The sequence below is a fragment of the Emys orbicularis genome, chromosome 2, assembly GCF_028017835.1.
Source record: "Emys orbicularis isolate rEmyOrb1 chromosome 2, rEmyOrb1.hap1, whole genome shotgun sequence".
NCBI lineage: Eukaryota > Metazoa > Chordata > Testudines > Emydidae > Emys > Emys orbicularis.
Genome location: NC_088684.1, coordinates 25,188,389 through 25,208,767, shown reverse-complemented (window position 1 = coordinate 25,208,767; position 20,379 = coordinate 25,188,389). Strand labels below are relative to the sequence as shown.

General features: G+C 40.3%; 1 protein-coding gene across 3 annotated transcripts in view; it reads right to left on the bottom strand.

The window, feature by feature from the left end:
• Positions 1-20,379, bottom strand: part of ENPP2 (ectonucleotide pyrophosphatase/phosphodiesterase 2) — a 64,885-nt gene that overhangs the window by 18,401 nt on the left and 26,105 nt on the right. For 2 of the 3 annotated variants that reach the window (XM_065397674.1, XM_065397675.1), the window contains exons 10-15: positions 16,128-16,193; positions 15,394-15,466; positions 6,493-6,601; positions 4,532-4,657; positions 2,077-2,108; positions 1,143-1,270 (exon numbers count right to left, since the gene is read on the bottom strand). In XM_065397674.1, the coding sequence (XP_065253746.1) occupies positions 1,143-1,270; positions 2,077-2,108; positions 4,532-4,657; positions 6,493-6,601; positions 15,394-15,466; positions 16,128-16,193 (534 nt within the window). Of the gene's footprint in view, positions 1-1,142; positions 1,271-2,076; positions 2,109-4,531; positions 4,658-6,492; positions 6,602-10,397; positions 10,551-15,393; positions 15,467-16,127; positions 16,194-20,379 lie in introns of all 3 variants that reach the window. The other variant, XM_065397673.1, reaches the window with a different exon arrangement.

Below are 20,379 nucleotides of genomic sequence, written 5' to 3'. Positions count from 1 at the left end.
TATTACCTCTCCTCCCCATCCTGTATCTAGAGCAGTTTGGGAATCTTCCAACTATTTTTTTTGTCGGGGGGGGGGGGGAAGAAAAAGAGGGGGCTGGAAAATGATGATTGTTCTAAACCAAAACTTTTTGATGGAACATACCAGTTTTGACAAACAACTTTTGTCAGGAAAGGTTTCACAGGTCAAAACCAGACAGACACATTGACCCCAGAATAGCCAAGAGCCTAGTGGTTATGGCACTCAACTGGGAGTGGAAGACCCAGGTTCAAGTCCCTAGTCTGAATCATGAAAATCCTGGAAAGGAGGTCATGGGTTCATCTGGATGTGGAATAGGAAAAATAGAAAATAGGAAAAATTCTATACTCCAAGTTTTGCAGAACAGGAAAACTGTCTCCTGTCTAGCGCTACATGTATCAATAAAAATTGTTAAAATGGGAGGCCTAAAACCAGAATTTAATTATTTGAAATTTGAGAACCATCATCAGAAATTGTAGAAAGACGACTACTTTTCACCTTGCCTACTGGAATTGCATCCAGTCTGAAGCAGCAATTGGGATTTCCCATTCACTGCTTTAGTAGAAAGATCTTTGCATAAATACAGGAAGATTAGCACAAGTGTCAAAGACACTTATTAGACAGACAAGGTGGGTATCCTGGGACCGACACAGCTACAACTATACTGCATGCAAAGACACTTATGACACACTATTTGACTGGCAGCAACATATTCAAAAGAGAACTACCAATTCTTTAAGTCCATCACAAGAGATGCCAAGAACATAAATCTGTCCTGTTCTCTACCAAAAAAATACACTGACTCAGCTTTATGACTAAAGGACTAGCTGTACTCGATTTAATATATCATTTTATCAACAGATCAAAGGAACAAACAGAAGATATTTTAAACACAAAAGGATGTTGACAGTAGAAAAGATGCCTCCTTTTCTATTGTCTTTAAAAGCAAAGTAATGGTATAAACTGCCTGCCTCTCTAAATAGGATTATTTTTTTGCCTGGCTAATTGCTAAATAGTTTAAGAATATTCAAAACTGCCAGTAATTAAACTAGAGAAGGCAGAAAAGACCAAAAAGAAAACCACACACACACACACACACACACACACACAAAGACACCACAGTTTACCTTGCCACATGCCATCTTCTGTCCACCAATAAGTGAATATCCTCAATTCTTCTGTTGTAAGCATAGTGCAAACGCTTGGGAAGGTGCTGTTTCAAATAAGGTTTAAAGTGCTGGTCTGGCTTTCTACACTGAAAGAGAATTGTAAGAAGCTATATTGTTTCAAGTCATCATCACTAGTGTGGCTTCAACCATACAATCTGCTTGATTTCAGAGTTCAAGGTTACGTAGAGTAGACATATATCCCAGATCTTGCACAACAATTTAAAGGACCATATTTGTATCAGTACACTATTTATACAATGCTTCCCTAAGGACAGGTGAGTTTTGAATTATGTTCTATACACATCTGACACCTTTGTTCTCGCTACAGAGTGTTTTTGAAAAACTCCACCACATTTTCCTCAGTGATATGCAAAACGGTTCATATCTGACCAAAGCTTAATTTCAGAAGACTCCTGAATACTGAATAGATAACCTTTCAAAAAATGTATTTAAAGCAGTTGGCTTCTACATTTGATAAATCAGTATATATTTAATGGGAATTTCATAAAAACAAGGTTAAGGTTGAGGGATATCAAATGGATTTTTACTGCATCTTCCAAGTACTACTAAAATGTTTACTCATAAAAAGGTTACTTTCCATTTCTGAAGGAAGGAATAAATCGGCTCAATTCAGGGACTCAAGACCATCAGGGACATTCTGGCTGTGTACTACCCAAAAGGGTTATAAAAGCTACTACTGCAGCAAACAGTGGAACTCATGACAAACATTAATCCCTACTCATGAAGGGCCCTATTTACCTCTCGATCTTCAGCCTAATGTTGGTTTTCTGACTAAAGAGTGAGCAGGGAACGCTGAATAAATCCCCAAATTAACATGTGAAATGAACAATATACTGTAGACAGATATAATATGCCAGTGCTAAATACTTACTGTGAGGTTGGCAACAATTACTTTAGGATCATCTGTTAAAAGACACACAAAGACATAAAACAGTCATCTGTTTATTGGAGTTACAAGGTAAGCACTCTCTTTTCAGGAGTCCAGGCTCCTTTTAAAAGCTATCCTATCTTAGCAAAATGTATTAGATGATGTGCAATAATACACCTTTAATGTGCCTTTCCTTAATTACCCAACATTTTTTATAGCAGCATTGATCAGTGTTTTATACTTTGGACCTGAAATTAAATAGTCATAGAAATAAAAATTTTAAACTAACGTCTTGAAAATCATCTATCTAATCTAACAAGTAAGCAGTCATATCTGAGACTTTGCAAAAGCTTTCTGTAAGAGTGTTTAAGTGCAAGAATAAGCATCTTTATAAGCAATAATTAATAAGAAAGCTGTGGTTCTTTTGGCTGCTTTAGCATTACACACAGCTGAATAAGTGACTAAATGAAATAACTGAAAAAACATTCTGGGCAAGCCTTGGGACTTTACTCTTTGTAAGCTGTACTACCACTTGGACAACCCACATTAAATTCTCAGTCTCACTTCTTCCAGGGCCAGCAAACAGCATTTCTCAGGCCCCGGAGGAGAAAACAGAGTTGGAAGAAAATGAAGAACCTTGTCTCTCAACCATATTATTTTGGCTGCTTAAGGCATGATATTGATTGGCTTTGAAATGAGTCACATTCAGTCTCAGGTACAATTCACAGGCACATCTATTTCAAAGATGCGAGAATGAAGGTAGTGTTAAGGCATGAAATAGAGGAGGAGAGAGAAAGTAGTTAGGTAATTTGCCATTTAAAGTTCTGTTCCAAGTCCCGGGAATGTGCCTATTTATTTTGTGTTTGAATTGTTCATTTATAAGCAATTACAAACATTCAGGGAGAAGAGGATAGAAAGAGACCCATAGAGGAGATGAATGCAAAAGGAGGTGAAAAACAAAACAAAACCCAGAGGCATTGTACCAGGGATTAGCGAGGACAACTGATTTTCTCTTTGGAAGTTCTCACCATGCCCCAGTCAAAGGAAAAGAACTTGCTCAACATCAGGGAAAATTGAAAGAATGATTTTCCTCATGCTATTTCACTCCTCTTTGCATAACAGTAAAATATGGTGCACCTAATTATCTGTAGAACTTTAATGTGGTAGTGCTTGATCCTACTCCTACTGAAAACTGAAGCAAAATTCACTGGAGTCAACGAAGGGACAATGGAGGCTTTTTAAAAAGTTCTCAGTGGAAGATACACAAAAATATTCACTCATATAGGAGATAATAGGTGTGGGAAGATCTTTAAAAAAAAGTTGTAACTGGAAGTTTACTAATAGTTTAGGTAGAATCTACAAAGAAAGAATTTAGTCTTTATGGTAGCCCACCAAAATCACAACATTGTTTATTTTTGAGTGTACTGTGAAATACTTGCAGGTTAGGACGTGAATAAATTCATTTTTATGCTCTAAAAAGCTTAAGATACACATCAGTGAAACATTGGTATTTGAAAACAGATCTTTACACATGTCCCTTAGACAAACATCAGAATACATTTGTTCATAGTTAAACCTTTAATCTAGGTACTGATTTTAACATGTACCCATTTGCTCTGATGGGCTTTTGGATTTTGTAATCTTGAAATATCTCAATCCGGTCTTTGCACAACCAGATACATCTTCAAGAAAATTATCCCCAGAATGTTTCAAATGGTATCATAATTTAGAGCTCCAAGCAACTTCTTAAAAGCATGTTGCAAAAAAACCCAGATTTTTCATATACTATCACTGAGCCCATTTGCTCAAATTCACACTTCACAGTTTTCTCTTACCCACACTCTGCCTTAGCTGTGCATGGCTGCCAAATATCTAGCGGCGGCTCCAGGCACCAGCGCTCCAAGCGCGTGCCTGGGGCAGCAAGCCGCTGGGGGGGCGCCCTGCCAGTCCCTGCGAGGGCGGCAGTCAGGCAGCCTTCGGCAGCTTGCCTGCGGGAGGTCCGCCGGTCCCGCAGATTCGGCAGTGGGTATGCTGAAGCTGCGGGACCGGCGGACCTCCCGCAGGCATGCCACCGAATCCATGGGACCAGGGACTCCCGCAGGCATGCTGCAGAAGGCAGCCTGCCTGCCGTGCTTGGGGCGGCAAAAAAGCTAGAGTCGCCCCTGCAAATATCCAACACTATTTTTTGGCCACAAGAATGGGAAAACTAATGGATTCATAATTAATACTACCTCTTGACCAGTCAATAGGCCCTAGTCAATAGACTACATTTAATAATAATTAAAAACAAAACAAAACAAAAAAACATTCTCACTTAGCATCCAATTCTGCAAGGTGATGAACCCCTTCAAGTCTCACGATCATGGGACAACTTGTCTGGATATGCGCTACTCTACCTTAGTTAAGAGTTGCAGAATCTTGGCCTCAGTATAGTACGATACTTGTATAATCAACTTACATTTCAGATTATTATTAGATCGAGGGCGAATGCGTCCTAAAGACCCAGGCACCAATACGATATCTTCTACATTAGTCAGATAGTTACTCAAAAATTCAGTTCTTTCACAAGTGGTGTCCTCCATTCCTGTGGAAGGGAAATAAGACTCCTTTAATAGAGAATTATATTGTGAAACAAGCTTATTTCCTAAAATACAGGCATCAATCTCTGGCTTCAGAGAAACCGTTCGAAAACAAATATTTCTTCTTTATATACTCATTCTATTCCTCTCTTCCTAGCAGGTAACCTAACCTCAAGCTTATGGAAAGACTACACTCATGAATTAGTCATCAAGAGTGGTCACTGGAACTATTCCACCTGCCAAGGAACTGTCAGACACATGGACACCTTTGTTTGTTTTCAGCTTTCACCAAAATCAAGCTCTTTTAGTTAATGTCTTCTTGATGGCAGCACTAATAATCACCAACATTAGATATTGTTTAAGAACCAAATTGTGGCTGGTGCTTGCACCTATGTGCACAACAAAAATGCCAGTGTCAGAGCAGCAATGCCAGTCCAGGGAGCGTACACTTGTTATACATCCAGTTTTAACTCACAGAAGAGCTAAGATCAGCTCCTAGTTTCAAAGGAATTTTTAAAATACAGTTTAAAGAGAGGAGACACAAACACACAAAGGTATTGTATCTTGGTGGTGTATTCTAAATCAACTGTAGGTAGAGTGAACAAAGAGTTGTTACCATCAGAGAGTTGTTTTGTGGCCTATGTACTGGTGGTCTCAATCTAATTCTTAGTAAGTAAAGCTCAAAAGCCTCTAGACAAGGAATGACTACATTTGGAAAATAAACTCTCCCCAGAACCCCAGCAGTCATCCCCTCCACATCAGGGAGGAGACATAACTGGTAGAGAAACCTGCAGCACTGTGCTGTACCTGTTTTGTAGACAGAGAATGAACTTTACTGCCCAGGCCTGTTAATCTGGCACTTCATTCACACACACACACACACACACACACACACACACACACAAAATCTTAACTGAATAGCACAGTATCCCATAGCAAATCATGACTCATTTAGTGTACTATTACTCTAATTAGAGACCTTTCGTAACCCCACTGAAATGTTATGCCAAGAACAACTCTACCTCAAAACATACCCAAACGATCTCTATTTTCCTTCTTTCGCCTATAGTATTTTTCACTGGCGTTTCTCTGTCTTTACTATGAATTCTTATTGTGAAGTTTTCCCTAATTTCCAAGTGACAGAGACCTTTCAAGTCACAATTTTCCATTTCTGGTCTTTCTGCCCATTTTTGCCACTTATTCTCTCCCCAATCCAAACTCTCTTGGGGGCTTTTCTCCTTCCTCCATAACCCTTCAAAGCTGGGCCCAGTCTCTCATAACTACCCCAACTTTGTTCCTCTGTATCTGACCAGCTGTCATCCTAATTGCCATGGAAACTTACTGTTCCAAAATTCTTCTCCTACTGTCATTAAAAAGGGGGTGAGGCTTCTACACCACTTCCCTGACAGTTAACCTACTTAAAAAAAAAAAAAAAAAAAAAAAAAAGACATGGGGACAGACTGTAGCTCTTCACACTTGCTAGGGAGCAGCTAGGAGAGATTGTACATTATTTGTGTGGCTCACACCCCAAAAAACAACAGGCTTAATTCTGAATGAATGTGCAAACAGTTAAACCAAATAGTTAAAATAAGAAGGAATTCCCCCACAAGGTAATTATCAGGCAAATTAAATGTTGGGCTTACATTGTCAGTATCCTGTGAATAAATATTTTTACTTTTTAAAAGAATTTTTAAAATAGGATGTTCATTTAGGCTCTGATCCAGTCAAGTACTTGTTGTGTGTGTGTGTAACTTTAAGCACAGTGAAGCTCTGGAAATTGCTCAAGCATCAGTTTCTATCCATATTTACATACTAAGAAAGGACAAGTAAGAGTTTTTACCATGGTCTCCAACAAAGATAACATTGACACATCGATGTAGTTTCAGCTGCTTCAGTCCATCCATTAATTGTCCTAAAGTCTTGTCAATATCCCTTAGAGGATTTATCATCTGTACAAAGTTTGCAGAAAGAAAGGAAGTTAATCACCATTACAATGCTCCCTCTTTCACTACAGGTGGCGCTTCCTCAGCAGAATTTTGGTAGGTTAACTTTCCAGATCAAAAGGCAGATCCTTGGCTGAGTAGTTATCACCCTGACCTAATGGTCATCTCCTTTCCCATGAGCTTGGTTTGATTTCCTTGAGGGAAAGATACAAAAAATCTTCTATTGGGATGTTGTTGGATGACTACAAGAGATCACTGATCCTATTCCTACCCCTCCAACAGACCCCCTAAACATATGGTAAATGCAAAGGCAGATTTACTATATTAGAAAAATGCATATGATTGGGGAAGATTTGGGGGGGGGGGGAGAAAGAGAGGAGAGAACTGATTTAAATGCTGTTCTTCAAATGGAATTTAGCTTTTCAGTTTTTCCGAACACCAACTACGTAGTCATGGTACATAGCTTCAATCTCAGTGTTCATATGAAAATCCCAAACCACTGTGAAGGGTGCTCCAGGAGGTATCTGGTGCTAGAATGGCTGCCCTCAGACTTCCATTGTAAGTAGTAGGAGGGGGGGGGGGGGGAAAAAAAAAAAGGCAGCTTCAGTTTGATAGCCAAGGTCTCTAAAGGATCAAGTGACAATTCTGGCAAGATTTTGAAAAAGGATGCCCAGACCTAAAACGGTATAAATACATTATATTTTATTTTATAAAAAGGCAAAATTATGACAGCATGCCGACAAGTTACAATTCTGAGCAGGAACAGAAGCGAGTGCAACTTTTTTTTATTAGACAATAAATACTTTGAATCTCCGTACATTTTAGATGAAGGACAGTTTAAGAAAGAGAGAGCGAGAGAGACAGACCAACATTTCTGTTTGTCACTATATGCTGAATATCTCATCTGCATACTTAACTGGATCAGTTAAAAAATTTGGAACAAAAAAACAATTCTCCTGTAGGAAAACAGAATTTTGTCAAAATCTTGACTCGGAAAGGTCGATTTCAACAATTTCCCAAGGGAAATTTCCACTTACAAATGTCAACCTGACCCTAATTTAAATGTTTTGCAAGCTCTCCTTCTGCCTGAACTGCCACCCACCTCGTGGAGTTGTAGATTCTGAAAATAATCAAAGTAATACAGGAAATTACAACTCATGAAGCACGATGGCGACTCTGCCACAGGGAGAAACCGCTGTGCGCCAAAGGAGATGGAATCCAGCTGGGGAGCAGGAAGAACACAGAACTACAATTCCCAGGAGACACTGCAGCAGCTCAGACAGAGGGGAAAAGATTCTAAAACTAAATGCTCCTATTTAGGAAAATAGGAACATTTAGTTTCAGTCAAAAATGATGAAACATTCTGAATCAACATTTTTCAGAACTTTTCATTCCATGAAAAATTTCACTATTTTGACTTTTTGTCCCAAACTGGGACAAAAGCCCACTGTTAAAATATCAGATTTTCCCCATGAATTGGAAAGTCTGTTTTTCAGTCAGCTCTAATTGTATCTCAATCAATCAAGTAAGGAAATTAGGTCTTTTATTTCAGCCTCTAAATCGTAACTCTGCAGCTAGGAAAGCTGGGAACTGCAAATCCTCTTGGATTTCACATGAACGTTTTCTTGTGGAACAGGTTTATGCTGTTCTTAAAATAGAGCAATAGTATTTCCACATGGGATAAGGAACCACAAATCACAGTACTTTTCTAAGATCCTATATCCACCAAATTTCAGCTGGGGATTTGCAAAGATGTTTTTGATACCATGAAAACAAACTAATCGGGGAAATCCTGTTTTTAAACCAAAAAAACAAAACAAAGCAAAAAACAAACATCCCACACCACCAAACCCCCCACACTATTTCACATGATCACAGCCAGAGAACCTCCATTTAGTTCCTTCACCTCCATTATTCTCACCGGGTTCTCATTTAAAAAGTTCTATCTATTTATTTTTTAAACAGACTAAGGTTGATACTGAATGTCATTAATACGTTTATGTGAGGATACTCTACGTGGATGTGGGACTGCCCTGAGACCATGTTCTTGTCCAGATGTAACCTCCAAGGAGTTATCAGTGAAAGAATAAAAGTCTTATGTGTACCTTTGCTCAGATCACATGCTGACCTCCACTACCTCAGATCTTTGTAAAGTAGTGTGGAAGGCTTTATTTTCTAAGATAGGTGTGGATATCTGAGATGCCACCGAAAAAAACAGTTGACATTATTATAAGAGGAACAGGTATGAAACTGAGAAATGCGGATCAGTGTTACTAGATAGTTCTTCAGAAGGAAAACTCATGCTAGAACCTATTTTAGCCAGATGCTGATGTATAAGAGAGGAAAGGATTTAACTCCTAGGGACTAGTCTTGTGGTACATCCCATTGCTCTCAATGAGCATAAACAAATGCTGGCACTAAAGGGTTAATTTGCACTGGATGTGGATGATAATTTGTGCTAGAATAAGCTGAGGTTTTTGAAGGCTTAGTGAAAAATCCACAACTGGGTTTGCATGGAAATTTGCATGGATGGATGAAATATTCATCCAGAGAAGAGAAGCCGGCGGGGAGGGGGAGATGCACAAACTCCCACTATTAGGCCACCGAGAGCATATTTTACGCCAAAAAGAGTAGGACCTTGAATTGGCAAACTACTCTGAAAGGGGAACTCCTGTGTAGTTTGTTGAAGGAGACATCATTCATGTAAGAAGATTATTAGCCTCCCTCTTGAGTAGACTATCAGTGATCAAGGTATTGTGGGAAATGGCAGTTTCTTACACTTGATGACTGATTCCCCTCTCCCCCTCAGTTCCAGGATGAGTCTCAGAATACCTGATTAATTTCAGATGTATATTTTTTAAAATCAGGAATTGAAAGCTACTGGGAAGAGTTTCTACTGCTCCTTTTTGAAAATGTACTGTGTTAAGATTTTTGCTTGGATCCCACAGGAGATATTTTTAGGCCCCCATGAACTGGGTTACAATTAGTTTAAAAATCCCTGAATGGAAGGGATGCTGAAGTGGTCCACAGCCCCTCCCAAGTTGTCAATTAGTGGCAGGTGGAGAGATTTCGTTTATTAAGGATCATCCTTTCTCCTCTCTCTGAATCATTTCCTGGTGAAGCAACCTCCAACTTTGACCTTTTTGAAGACAGAGACTTAAGTACCATCATAAGGCATTATTGCCAGACCCAAAATCATGGGTTCAAAAATCATGATTTGCATGCCCTTCATCCCTTGTCTCCCCTCCCCCCAAAAGTCTCAAGATTTTTCAGACAATGAGATTTTTGTGTGCGCGCCATCTGGTTTTTGAGCCTTCAGGTTACACTCAGGTCACATTTTCAACTTTTCTCCAGAGCCATGAAGACTAGAAACTTGGTTTTATTTAAAAATAAATAAATCAGAGATTCTCACAATCAATCATTTGATACCAGGAAATGGGGCTTAAAGAAGGACACCCAATATTGTGAGACTAATGATAAAAATCTAATGGGTTGGTGACGCTGATAAGATCTTCCCAGAGATTTGTTTCATGCTCCCTCTGTTTGATGGATTTTTAAAAAGGTCCTAAAGAGGCTTTCCCTAGAGTGAACAGAGTCTAAAATAGGAAGAACATAGTTCCCGAAAGACTCAATATATCCTTGCTGCTTTGCCAGCAGTGATCTTTCAGTACAGTTATAGAAGGTCTGTTTTGGAATTCCCAAACTGAAGTATGGAAGGGAGTCCAAGTTGCAAAAATTAAGCTACATAAGAGCCTCAAACTGACACTTCGGTCACAAAGTTTTGGAACACAGGTAAACTTACTTTGTTCCGACGGGATTCCGCAGAATACTGATCCACTCTATGTACTTTTCTTCTTTTCTTTGGAGATGCAACTCGTCTTTCCTGTCTCCTCTTAGGAGTAATCTTTCTCTTAGGTCTCTTAGGCGGAGTAAGAGGTGAGCCATAACTACTCTCCTGTACTGGCGGAGAGAGATGTCTGGACTCAGAGAAATCCTGACTCAGCTAGCATCAGATACTATAGTGACCTGCGTCATCAAATTGAGGAGCATGAAGATCAACGCTTCTTCAATAATATAGGAGTTGGTAAAGGGACAATTTAGAGGTCTCTCTCTACAGAGGAGCTCACTAAATTGTACTTGAAAGTGGGATAGTTACTCAAGCAACTAACGTAAGAGCAAATGAAATTGGTATTTCAGGAGAAGGTCGATCAGGCCAATTTTTATGAATACATACTATAGTGTTATGAGTATTTCTCTTCAAGTGTCATTCAATTCACAAAATATACAAATAAATACACAAAATATGTAACAGTATCAGCTTCACATTTTTGGTGGTGTAAATTTTTTTTGCAAATTCTTGTGTGTGGGGGATCTTAATGAAACATGGAACATTTGACTTGCTGGTTACCAGTTCAGCTGGAAGCATCTGTGTACTACAAAGCCACCACTCAGTGGCAAACATGGAGACTGCACCTTCTGAATAATCTAATAATTTGTTAAGGGCAGTGTGAGAGAAATCTGCATTGCTGCTGACCATCTTGTACTAGTTGTATTGATAAATTGAGGACATCAGTCTCCAGAGCTGTCAATATGGCACCGTTTGTGAGCAATACATTATCTATTAAAATAAGTCATTTGAAATGGGCTTATTCATTTTTGTCTGTGAATGCTACAAAAGAAGAGACTGGAATGGCCCGGTGTTCCTTTTTCCAATAAGCCCCACTTTAAAGATATGCAGGGTTGCAAGCACAGCTCTCAATTTTGGCCTGTTCTGCACCTGCGAGATGCTAAGCACCAACACCTTCCATCAATTTTCATGGGAGTTGTGGGTTCTCAGCACTGCTTAGGACCATCTGAGAACGGTCTGAGATGACACCTACAGGGAGATAATACAGCTAAGTAGGCAGGTAGGGGGAAATGGAACCTGCTAAATGGGCTTGAGGAAAGTCAGTGATTTATAATCATATTTACTTCTATCTACTTCACCAGTTTCTCTGTTGTTCAGTCACAGAGCTTTATGAACGGAGGGGGAAGAAAAACAAACAAAAAAAAGTGTTACCATCTGCCATGCTGTTTCATTGCTTCCAAGGCAAGCAGCTGGAAAGGAGATTCTAGTCCAGTCTCATTCGTCTCTCTCCAGAAAGGCATTTTAATAAAGCAGCACCAGAGTTTTCTTTTTAAAATGTTTCAAGCTTTGTGCAGTCCTGATGAGAGGAGCAGCAGGGAAAGGAAGGATTCTCATTTTACGCTGTCCCTGAATAAACTCAGCCAGAGCTTGACAGTGCCAGACACACACTGGCCAGTGCAAGAAACCTAGATATTTTGAACACTTAGAAGAGCTGTCCCAAGACTGCATGTTAGAAGAGCAGCAGGAATAGAGTTTAGGCATGACAGGTTTTGATCTACTTAGAGCACTTACAGTAGTATGTATATTTATATATTTTTTTAAATAAATATTTTTCTTTCAAAGTTAGCTAGGAAGAAAAGCCAAGTTCTTGTTAACCAGCCAAACCTTAGCCTCACTTGAAAAGAATCAGAAAAGGGTTATTTCTTTTTTGGGGGGTAGGGGGCCCCTCGGGAAGAAGATGAACAAATCCATCCCCCCTTTCTAGACATAACAAAAGGTGGGAACTAGCCAGCCAAAGCTCTGCCTCTCGTCCCAGAAGGACAACCCATCAGTGTCACTGCAGAAGCACAGAAGGGAAAAGAAAAACAGAATTGCGGAAATAACCAAGGGCAGGCATACATTTTAAATTTCTCATCAATACATTCTGAAAATAAAGCTTTATAACAAATTTCCTAGTTCAAAAGAGCCGTTTGTGAAGGTCTCATTAAAAACAACGTTACACTTCTAGTGTAATAAATTTCACTTACACTGAAACACCTAATAAAACAAAACATACTGCAAGTTATTGTAGTCAACATATTGGGCAAAATCCTGGTTCTGTTGGCTTCAATCAATGGAACCAGAATTTCACCCACAAATTTTGAGTGCTTCTATTCCTTTTTACTCCTAAATGTTAATGTACTGTGCACTCAATGTATAGACTGTTGAGCACTTCCTGCAAGGTTTCAGTGTCAACTGAAGTCCCTGGGAGTTGAAAATGATCAGCACCAGGAAGGATCAAGTCTTTTAAAAAAAAAAAAATTGAAAAAAAAAAATCATAATTTTATAGCTAGTGAGTTAGTAAATTATACTAAACATCCACTCGACATTGCAAGAGGTGTGTTGAATATTTTCCCCCCCTCTCTCCATCCAGAGAAGTCAGCAGCAAAGCTGCTCCTCAACTTAGTGAGTATGAGGCAAGAATAGTTCATTATAAGGAGATTTTCACTTAAAAAAAAAAAAAAAAAAAAAACACACCACCACACACACCTCTTAAATAGACTACACAATGTTCAAGAGCTTGTTTCCAAGCTCCAGTGTGTTGCTCAACTGCCACAGAGGAAAAACTGGTCAGAACCATTCCAAGTGTCTAAGTTCTGCCAGTTCTGTACAAAGAAGAATGATTTCATGCAGAGGTCAAGCTCTCATTACTAAGGAAGCAGCTTAGTGGGGTCCCACTGAGGGGTTCCTTCCCAGCTGATTTAGGAGGGGCTCAGAGCTCCCAGAAACTGGGGGGCAGGGGGAAGAAGCACCAAGATAAACATAACACTTTCTAGCTCCTCCCTCCTGAAATCATGCCCCTAACAAGTCTTAGAAAGCTGCGTGTTTGTTTTTAAATCCACATTTACAAAATCATGTCTTATTGTAAATTTGGGAACTGAAATATGTTCATCCATAGAACAGCCTGTTCTCCATTCAATGAGTCAATATGTGAAGCTATTTAACAAAAAAAAAAAAAAAAAAACCCTCTTAAATCACCCTGCTTTAGTCATATAATTACAGGCTAGACTTTAGATGGTAAAAAATAATCTTAGAATTCTTCTGGATAGCTGTTTTCTAAAAGACCCAATTAACTTCCTACATTGCATAGAGAAAAGGTTAGCTAGAAACTCTACCACTGGGAAACATCTTAATCCCACAAGGTACTGAGAATCTCAACTCCTAGTGACTGAGCTAAGCACCTCATAGCATTAGGCCCTAAGAGAGCTTGTCCAAAGAGCCTGTTTACAGCTCAAATTTGAACATATGCAATTTCATCTTCAAATTTTGCTTTACCTCAGTGAAAGGACACAATGAGAAAGTGTCTCTGTTCTGTAGAAAGCTACACTCTGAAGTTACTGTTTTCTTTTAGTTTGATGCACAAGATTTGTTAGTCCTATATTGCCCATTAATGCCAACAATGAGAAGACACATGCAGACAGTCAAACAGAACTCTTCCCTTTTTAGCAAATATTTTGGCTTATAGATTTTAGATGGGAAGTTATTTGGACCAGAGTGTCTTTATTCTGCCTGGCACAGCACTGATGACATTGCTGGTGCATAGTGATTAATAATGGCTCACATTTAGTTTTAATCACATGCATATATTATTGCTTGTGAGTCTGTATCCAGACTGTTACAGCAGAGATATTGCCTTCATCTACAGGCATGACTGATATTAGGGAAGGGAACACAGAGAAAATTTTCAGAGTTTAGAGATTTTTATGGAAAATTACTGAATGAATAAATGACAAGAGGTTAACAAGTAAGTGGAAATGGAACCCTGGACATTCTAAAGTGTTTTAAAGGATAGTTTCTGAGTGCTGCCATCTTTAACAGGTATAGATACAAGGATTTTATGCAAACAGGTTGAGAGATTATACTGGACATATGCACCCCTTGAGTGCACTGTGAGACATGGGGCTACCAACAAAGTGCTTTCAGCAACTCAAGAAGTGCAGGTACCTGAAATAGCTCCAAAATTTTAAGTGCTGTTGCTTTTATAAAAAGTTGTTTGCTTTAAAAGGAAGTGTATACATTTAGTCTTAATTTTAAGAGTCTAATCTTGCGCTTCCACAATTTGCACTGAATTCAGTGAGAGTTTTGCCTGAGTAAAGTGTCCAAGATGAACTGCCAAGTGTATTTAAATATTTAGGTGTAGAACTAATATTGCCTCTCCATATCCCCAAGATAACACGCTCCTGTACAGGCTTTTGCATGTTCTTGAAAAATGTAGTAATTTGGTAAGTAACCAGTGCAATTCATGAGAGTTCTGAATCCTTTGTCACCACTCCTGAGCCCACACTAGTGGACAAAACAGAGTAGGGTGCTTTAAGCACCTCTGGGAAGTGATGGATTTTAAAGCTCCCTATCTCATGCTATTAGGACACCTATGTCCATTTCTGAGGGAACAGTACTGGCAGGGCTAACCAAACCGCTTGTTCATAGACCAAATATTGAAAACCATGGTTTTCCAACTCTAGAATAGAGTATTAACCAGGCTTCTTCAAATTGTCAACTTTGAAAAAAATATTCACCCTCCCCGGTCACCCAAGGAAACATACCAGAGAAACAAACAACCTTTTCTGCCTCTCATATATAGGATCTATTTTTTAAGAAGGGTAAATTGATTAAGGAGCACTAAATTGTGCTGTTATACCAGCTAATTTCACACCTGAAACCTCTGCCAATCAAATACCTACCTCCATAATGTGAACTTTATACAGAGAGACAGTTCTTAATGTCAAATGACCCTTGGTCATAAGTTCCTGTTTATTTTAGCCAATTGTTTTCCCTTTCTGACAGATAGGAAGAGCACTGAGAGATAAGAAAGCCACCTCAGTTCAGGAGTAAAGTGTTAGCACATATTCCATAAATGGCATGGTTGATCCTTGAGATGTGTAACTTTTATACAGGAAAAAACTATACTAACCTCAGAGCCAAAAGGACCATATCTGTGACCAGCAGCATCTGGTTGTTCAGAGTAGAAAGCATAAACATAAGGCCTGAAAGAAAGATTTTGTTCAGAATAGTCTGCTTTCAACCACAAAAGAAGAAGAAATTGCCTGGTCATGCTAAGTCAGCCTTTCAACTATTGTTTGCCATATGTAAAAAATTGTTGCTCAGTCAGAGGTTTTTGAAAGTATAATTAAGCAATTAGTTGCTCCAGAACGTCATTCGATATCAGAACACATGCAGGGAGGCATACTGGGCACAGTCTGAGGAAGCGCACTCTCTCTTAGTTCCGTAAGAAGGAGAGATCACGATACCAGCTCACATGGGCTATGCAGTCTGCAGCATGTGAGAACTTGTGTAATAAAAAACACAATTAAGACCTTGACATTTTCCCAAGCCTCAGGGTGCAGCTTCTGCATTTACCACTGACTAGAAGTTTATTAAGCCACATTAGACTAAGTAGCATAAAACGGCCAACATTAATCCATGTAATTAAATGTTCCCCAATAATCAAAGGACATTCGCATCAGAGGTTTTTTGAGGAGGATTGAAACACTGCTGGTTAAAAGCTAAGAGCTACAAAGAACAGTAATACTGAATGCTGGCAAGAATAATTTTTAACACTAACATTCCATCTGTTTCTGCAGCTCCAGCTACTTTTAAAGAGAAGATAACTTAGAAGTTTACAAAGAACACCACTACAGGAATTACCTTTCATTGTCCGGTAGGGTTAGCCACTGCAGTATTGTTAATATTCTGCGTTCATGGGGGATGACACTAGACCACAAAAAGAAAAATAGGTTTAGTTATTGTTGTGTACAGAGAAGATAATCATTAGGTATACCATGAGCTGCATCCAACACCGTAATCAGGACCTATCATGGACAAGCCAAATATTCTTTTTTTGTTCATTAACATTCAAATTTCATTCCCATTTTGCAACTCAAGTTATTGCACATCTCCTGCAACTCCATGTATTATACTGAAAAGATAGTCCGATTAACCTCTATTTCTCATTTTAGCCACCACTTTCAAGGAAATAGTTCATTTGTCTACTATCCTATGTAACAATGGATAAGGACCCATTCCTGTAAACTTTTATTCATGTGAGTAGTCCTTGCTCATAACAGTAGTTCTATTGAAGTCAACAGTACTGCCAGCCTAAGTAAGGACTACTCACATTAATAGCATTTACATGATCTGCTCCCACTACTACTGGGACTTTTCAGCTTGGAAAAGAGACGAGTAAAGGGGATATGATAGAGGTCTATAAAATCATCACTGGGGTGGAGAAACTAAATAAGGAAGTGTTATTTACCCCTTCTCTGAACACAAGAACTAGGGGTCACCAAATGAAATTAATAGGCAGCAGGTTTAAAACAAATGGAAGTATTTCTTCACACAATGCATAGTCAACCTGTGGAACTCCTTGCCAGAGGATGTTGTGAAAGCCAAGACTATTACAGCTCAAAAAAGAACTAGATAAGTTCATGGAGGATAAGTCCATCAATGGCTATTAGTCAGGATGGGGAGGGATGGTATCCCTAGCCTCTGTTTGCCAGAAGTTCATTCCCTCTGAAGCACCTGGTTTGGCCACTGTCAGAAGACAGGATACTGGGCTAGATGGACCTTTGGTCTGACCCAGGGTGGCCATTCTTATGAAGTTATTAGAAAGGCTCACATTGACTTTGGTGGGAACTGAATCAGGGCTTAAATTGGTATAAACCAGTTTATCCCTCAGATATGTAACCCCCTTGAGGTTCAGAGAGCATGGCCCCTTAAATCTTTTTCCCTGGGTGGGGGGTGGGGGGGGGGGGAGTGCTGATTGTTCCAGAAGGAGAAAGTGCTGTTGGGGGGAGGTGGAGCAGAGAGAGGGGAGAGCAAGAGTATGTGTGTCTGGAGCTCTGGACATAAAGGGCTGCAGCAAGCAGCCCCTCACAGAGTGAAGCAGCCAAGAACCTGCCTGAAGCCTGGGAAGGACAAAGCGGCCGGCCGGGGAAACCCCAGGACAGGAGCCGGGGGGAGCACTGTGCCAGGGAGGAATCGCCCGAGAAGGACAGACCGGAGCTGGACCCAGTATCGCTGCTGCCCAGAGCTGTCTGGGGCCGAGAGTACTGGGGCTTGTGACTTTGCATTGGTAATAAAGAGGGAGGTGCTTAGCTAGTTAAGTGAGGAGGTGATGACTCTGTGTGGCTTTGCAGAGAGCAAAGAGGGCACTGGAGGGGTTTGTTGGGGAAAGTTCACTGGCACCGAATATGATCAGGAGCACCCAAGACTCACCACTGGACTGGAACTTTGCCCAGGACTCTTGAACTCTGTGTGCAGACACATTGCTCGGTGTCTGCCCTTTCAGACTGTGCTACCACTGGGCCTATGGGGCCTTGTGTTGAATGCAACCCTGTTTTACTGCTCCCCCTATAATTCCCCATGTTGCTTTTCCCCCTCTCATCCCTCTGTGAATAAATATTTCACTTTCCTATAGTCACTGTACTCTTCCGGTGTGTGCATGTTCACTCTGGGGGTTCAGCAGCTTCTCCTGTTCTACTCTGGAACAGGGTAGAAGGGACTTTCCCTGCTGCGTTCCTACGTGCGCCTTCTCTTGGCCAGAGCTGCCTGCAGAGCAGACTCCATCTTGGCCACAAGGGCGCTAAAGTTACAGATACATTTAGAATGCCGCCATTCAATCAGCACCATGACGCTCACAATTTTGAAACTTTTATTCTGCCAAAACCTCCTTAAGAATACTGGGACTTCCCAGTTGGATAGCGAGACTAAAAATTCTTCTTCTAGTAGATATTAAACAGAGTTGTTAATCTTTCATATAGCTTTTTGTCTTGAATACAAAAAGATGAGACTTTTAAACTGGGGTTAAGATTGTATATTGGTGTAAGATGTATATGGTAATTTAAGGGTATAAACATTAGCGGGATGTAATTTATCACAAAAACAAGCATTACAAATCTTAATTCTGAATTTCTTGGATTTAGTTTAAAAGAAGTTCCAACGTTCTAAGGTATGGAAATCCACAGTTCAGACACCCAAACAGCCATAACCGTGCATGGTGTCACTACAGGGCAATGATCACACAATTATGACTAGTGCATAATAGTGTAACCGAATCTGGAACCACAGACACTAACTGTTAAAGCAGCATTTCTCTTTTTGGCTCATGGTTTCACTACATGGCTGTCCCCCTATGCTGTCAAAGTCCACAATAGGTGATTGAATTCTCTGTAGTACAACATTCAGCAGCTTCTCCTGTACAAGTAAATTCCAGTTACGAAGAATGGAGAGAAATTTTTTTTTACCATTAATCCTAAAAAAATTGTTCCTCAAAACGTAGTGAGTTTAACTATATGGTAAGTTTGAAGAGTCTGCATCACTCCATTATGTAAATCATTTGGGAATAATAAAGGGGGTTTGCTAAATTTCTTAAGGGACGACTTACAAATTCTCAAAACAACGTTAATTCTGGGCCCAAAAGTGCACGCGCTATAATTTTGGGGAGCATACACACTCTTCAGACATATAGTGGCTGAATCCCTACTTCCAGAATTATTTCAAGTTTGCATTTTTAATTATGAAACCACACAATAGATTCAAAATAATGTGAATTACTTAAAACCATTAGTCACCATGCCCAGCGTGACTATTTAGAGGTAGCATATTTTCCTAACAAACAAGGAAAATAAGTGAGGTCCCTTGCTCCTAAGCCAGCAAGTTAGAACTCATGCGGATTAGGGGTGGGGGCATGGTAGAGGGAGCGCCTGTCTATCACAGACATTTTCATAGCTGTCACAGATCCTGTGGATCTGTGGTACGCCCTAGCTTTTACACAGTCTCTTGGACCAAGGGGGTTTCATTCTTTAAGTGTAGGTCCTGTAGCCACACCACCTCAGAGACTGAACCTCTAAGCTTCAGCACGCCTGCTTCACACCATGAGCTCTGCCCAACACCACTTGAGAAACTCCTAGGCCTTGTCTACACTGCCACTTTACAGTGCTGAAACTTTCGCGCTCAGGGGTGTGAAAACACACACACACACACACACCCCAAGCGATGCAAGTTTCAGCACTGTAAAGTCACAGTGTAGACAGTGCACCAGCGCTGGAAGCCGCACTCCCAGCACTGGTAGCTACTCCCCTCGTGGGGGTGTTTTTTTACAGCGCTAGGAGAGCTCTCCCCAAACGCTGGTGCCGCAACATTGGTAGTGAAGACATATCCCTAGTCAGACTTTTACTCTCTTCAGGAACACAGGTACCTCAGCAAGTATTTGCAGTTACACCAGGCAGCCTTTCTGAAACAATGCAGGGTTTATGAGTCAACTGGAACACAGCACTGGAAGTCCTTAGCACAGAGAAGCATGGTTTATCTGGCGACACCAGAGCAATCTGCCAGCCATGCTGCTATGGACTCCATTTCAATCTGTGTCCCTTTGTCTGCCCAAGGTGACAGCAGTCCAGCCTTTCCCAAAGGTCAACTCTGCCTGTCACCTCTCAGACCTTTGTTCTCGAGCTGGCCTCTGTTCAGCTTTCCTGCTGAGAGATGGGGAGAAAGCTTCCTTCCTCTTGGTTGTTGATTGCTAGGTGTCAATGTGCTGTCCACCAGGGGTTTCCATGGTCTTCCCAGATTTCCCATTGACCTTGGTGAGCCTCAGCCAATCCTTTAATGCCGCAGTAAGTCCACCACAGACATCTGGGCAGCACACACACTTCATGCCTCCTGCACTGCCCCAAGAGCAGATTTAACCCGGTAGCTCCCACTGGGTAGCAATGCAAAGTACCGGGGGAAACTGAAGCACACATAGGATTCATAAAATTCCCATTTCATCAAAATAGCACATATCACTGTGATATTCAAGGGCTGCACAAAATTGAAGAGCACAATTCTGGTGGAAGCCTTTAATCAAAAAACGGGAAAGATCCATTTAATACTTCAATTTGAACATAGTCTGCTTTCTTCC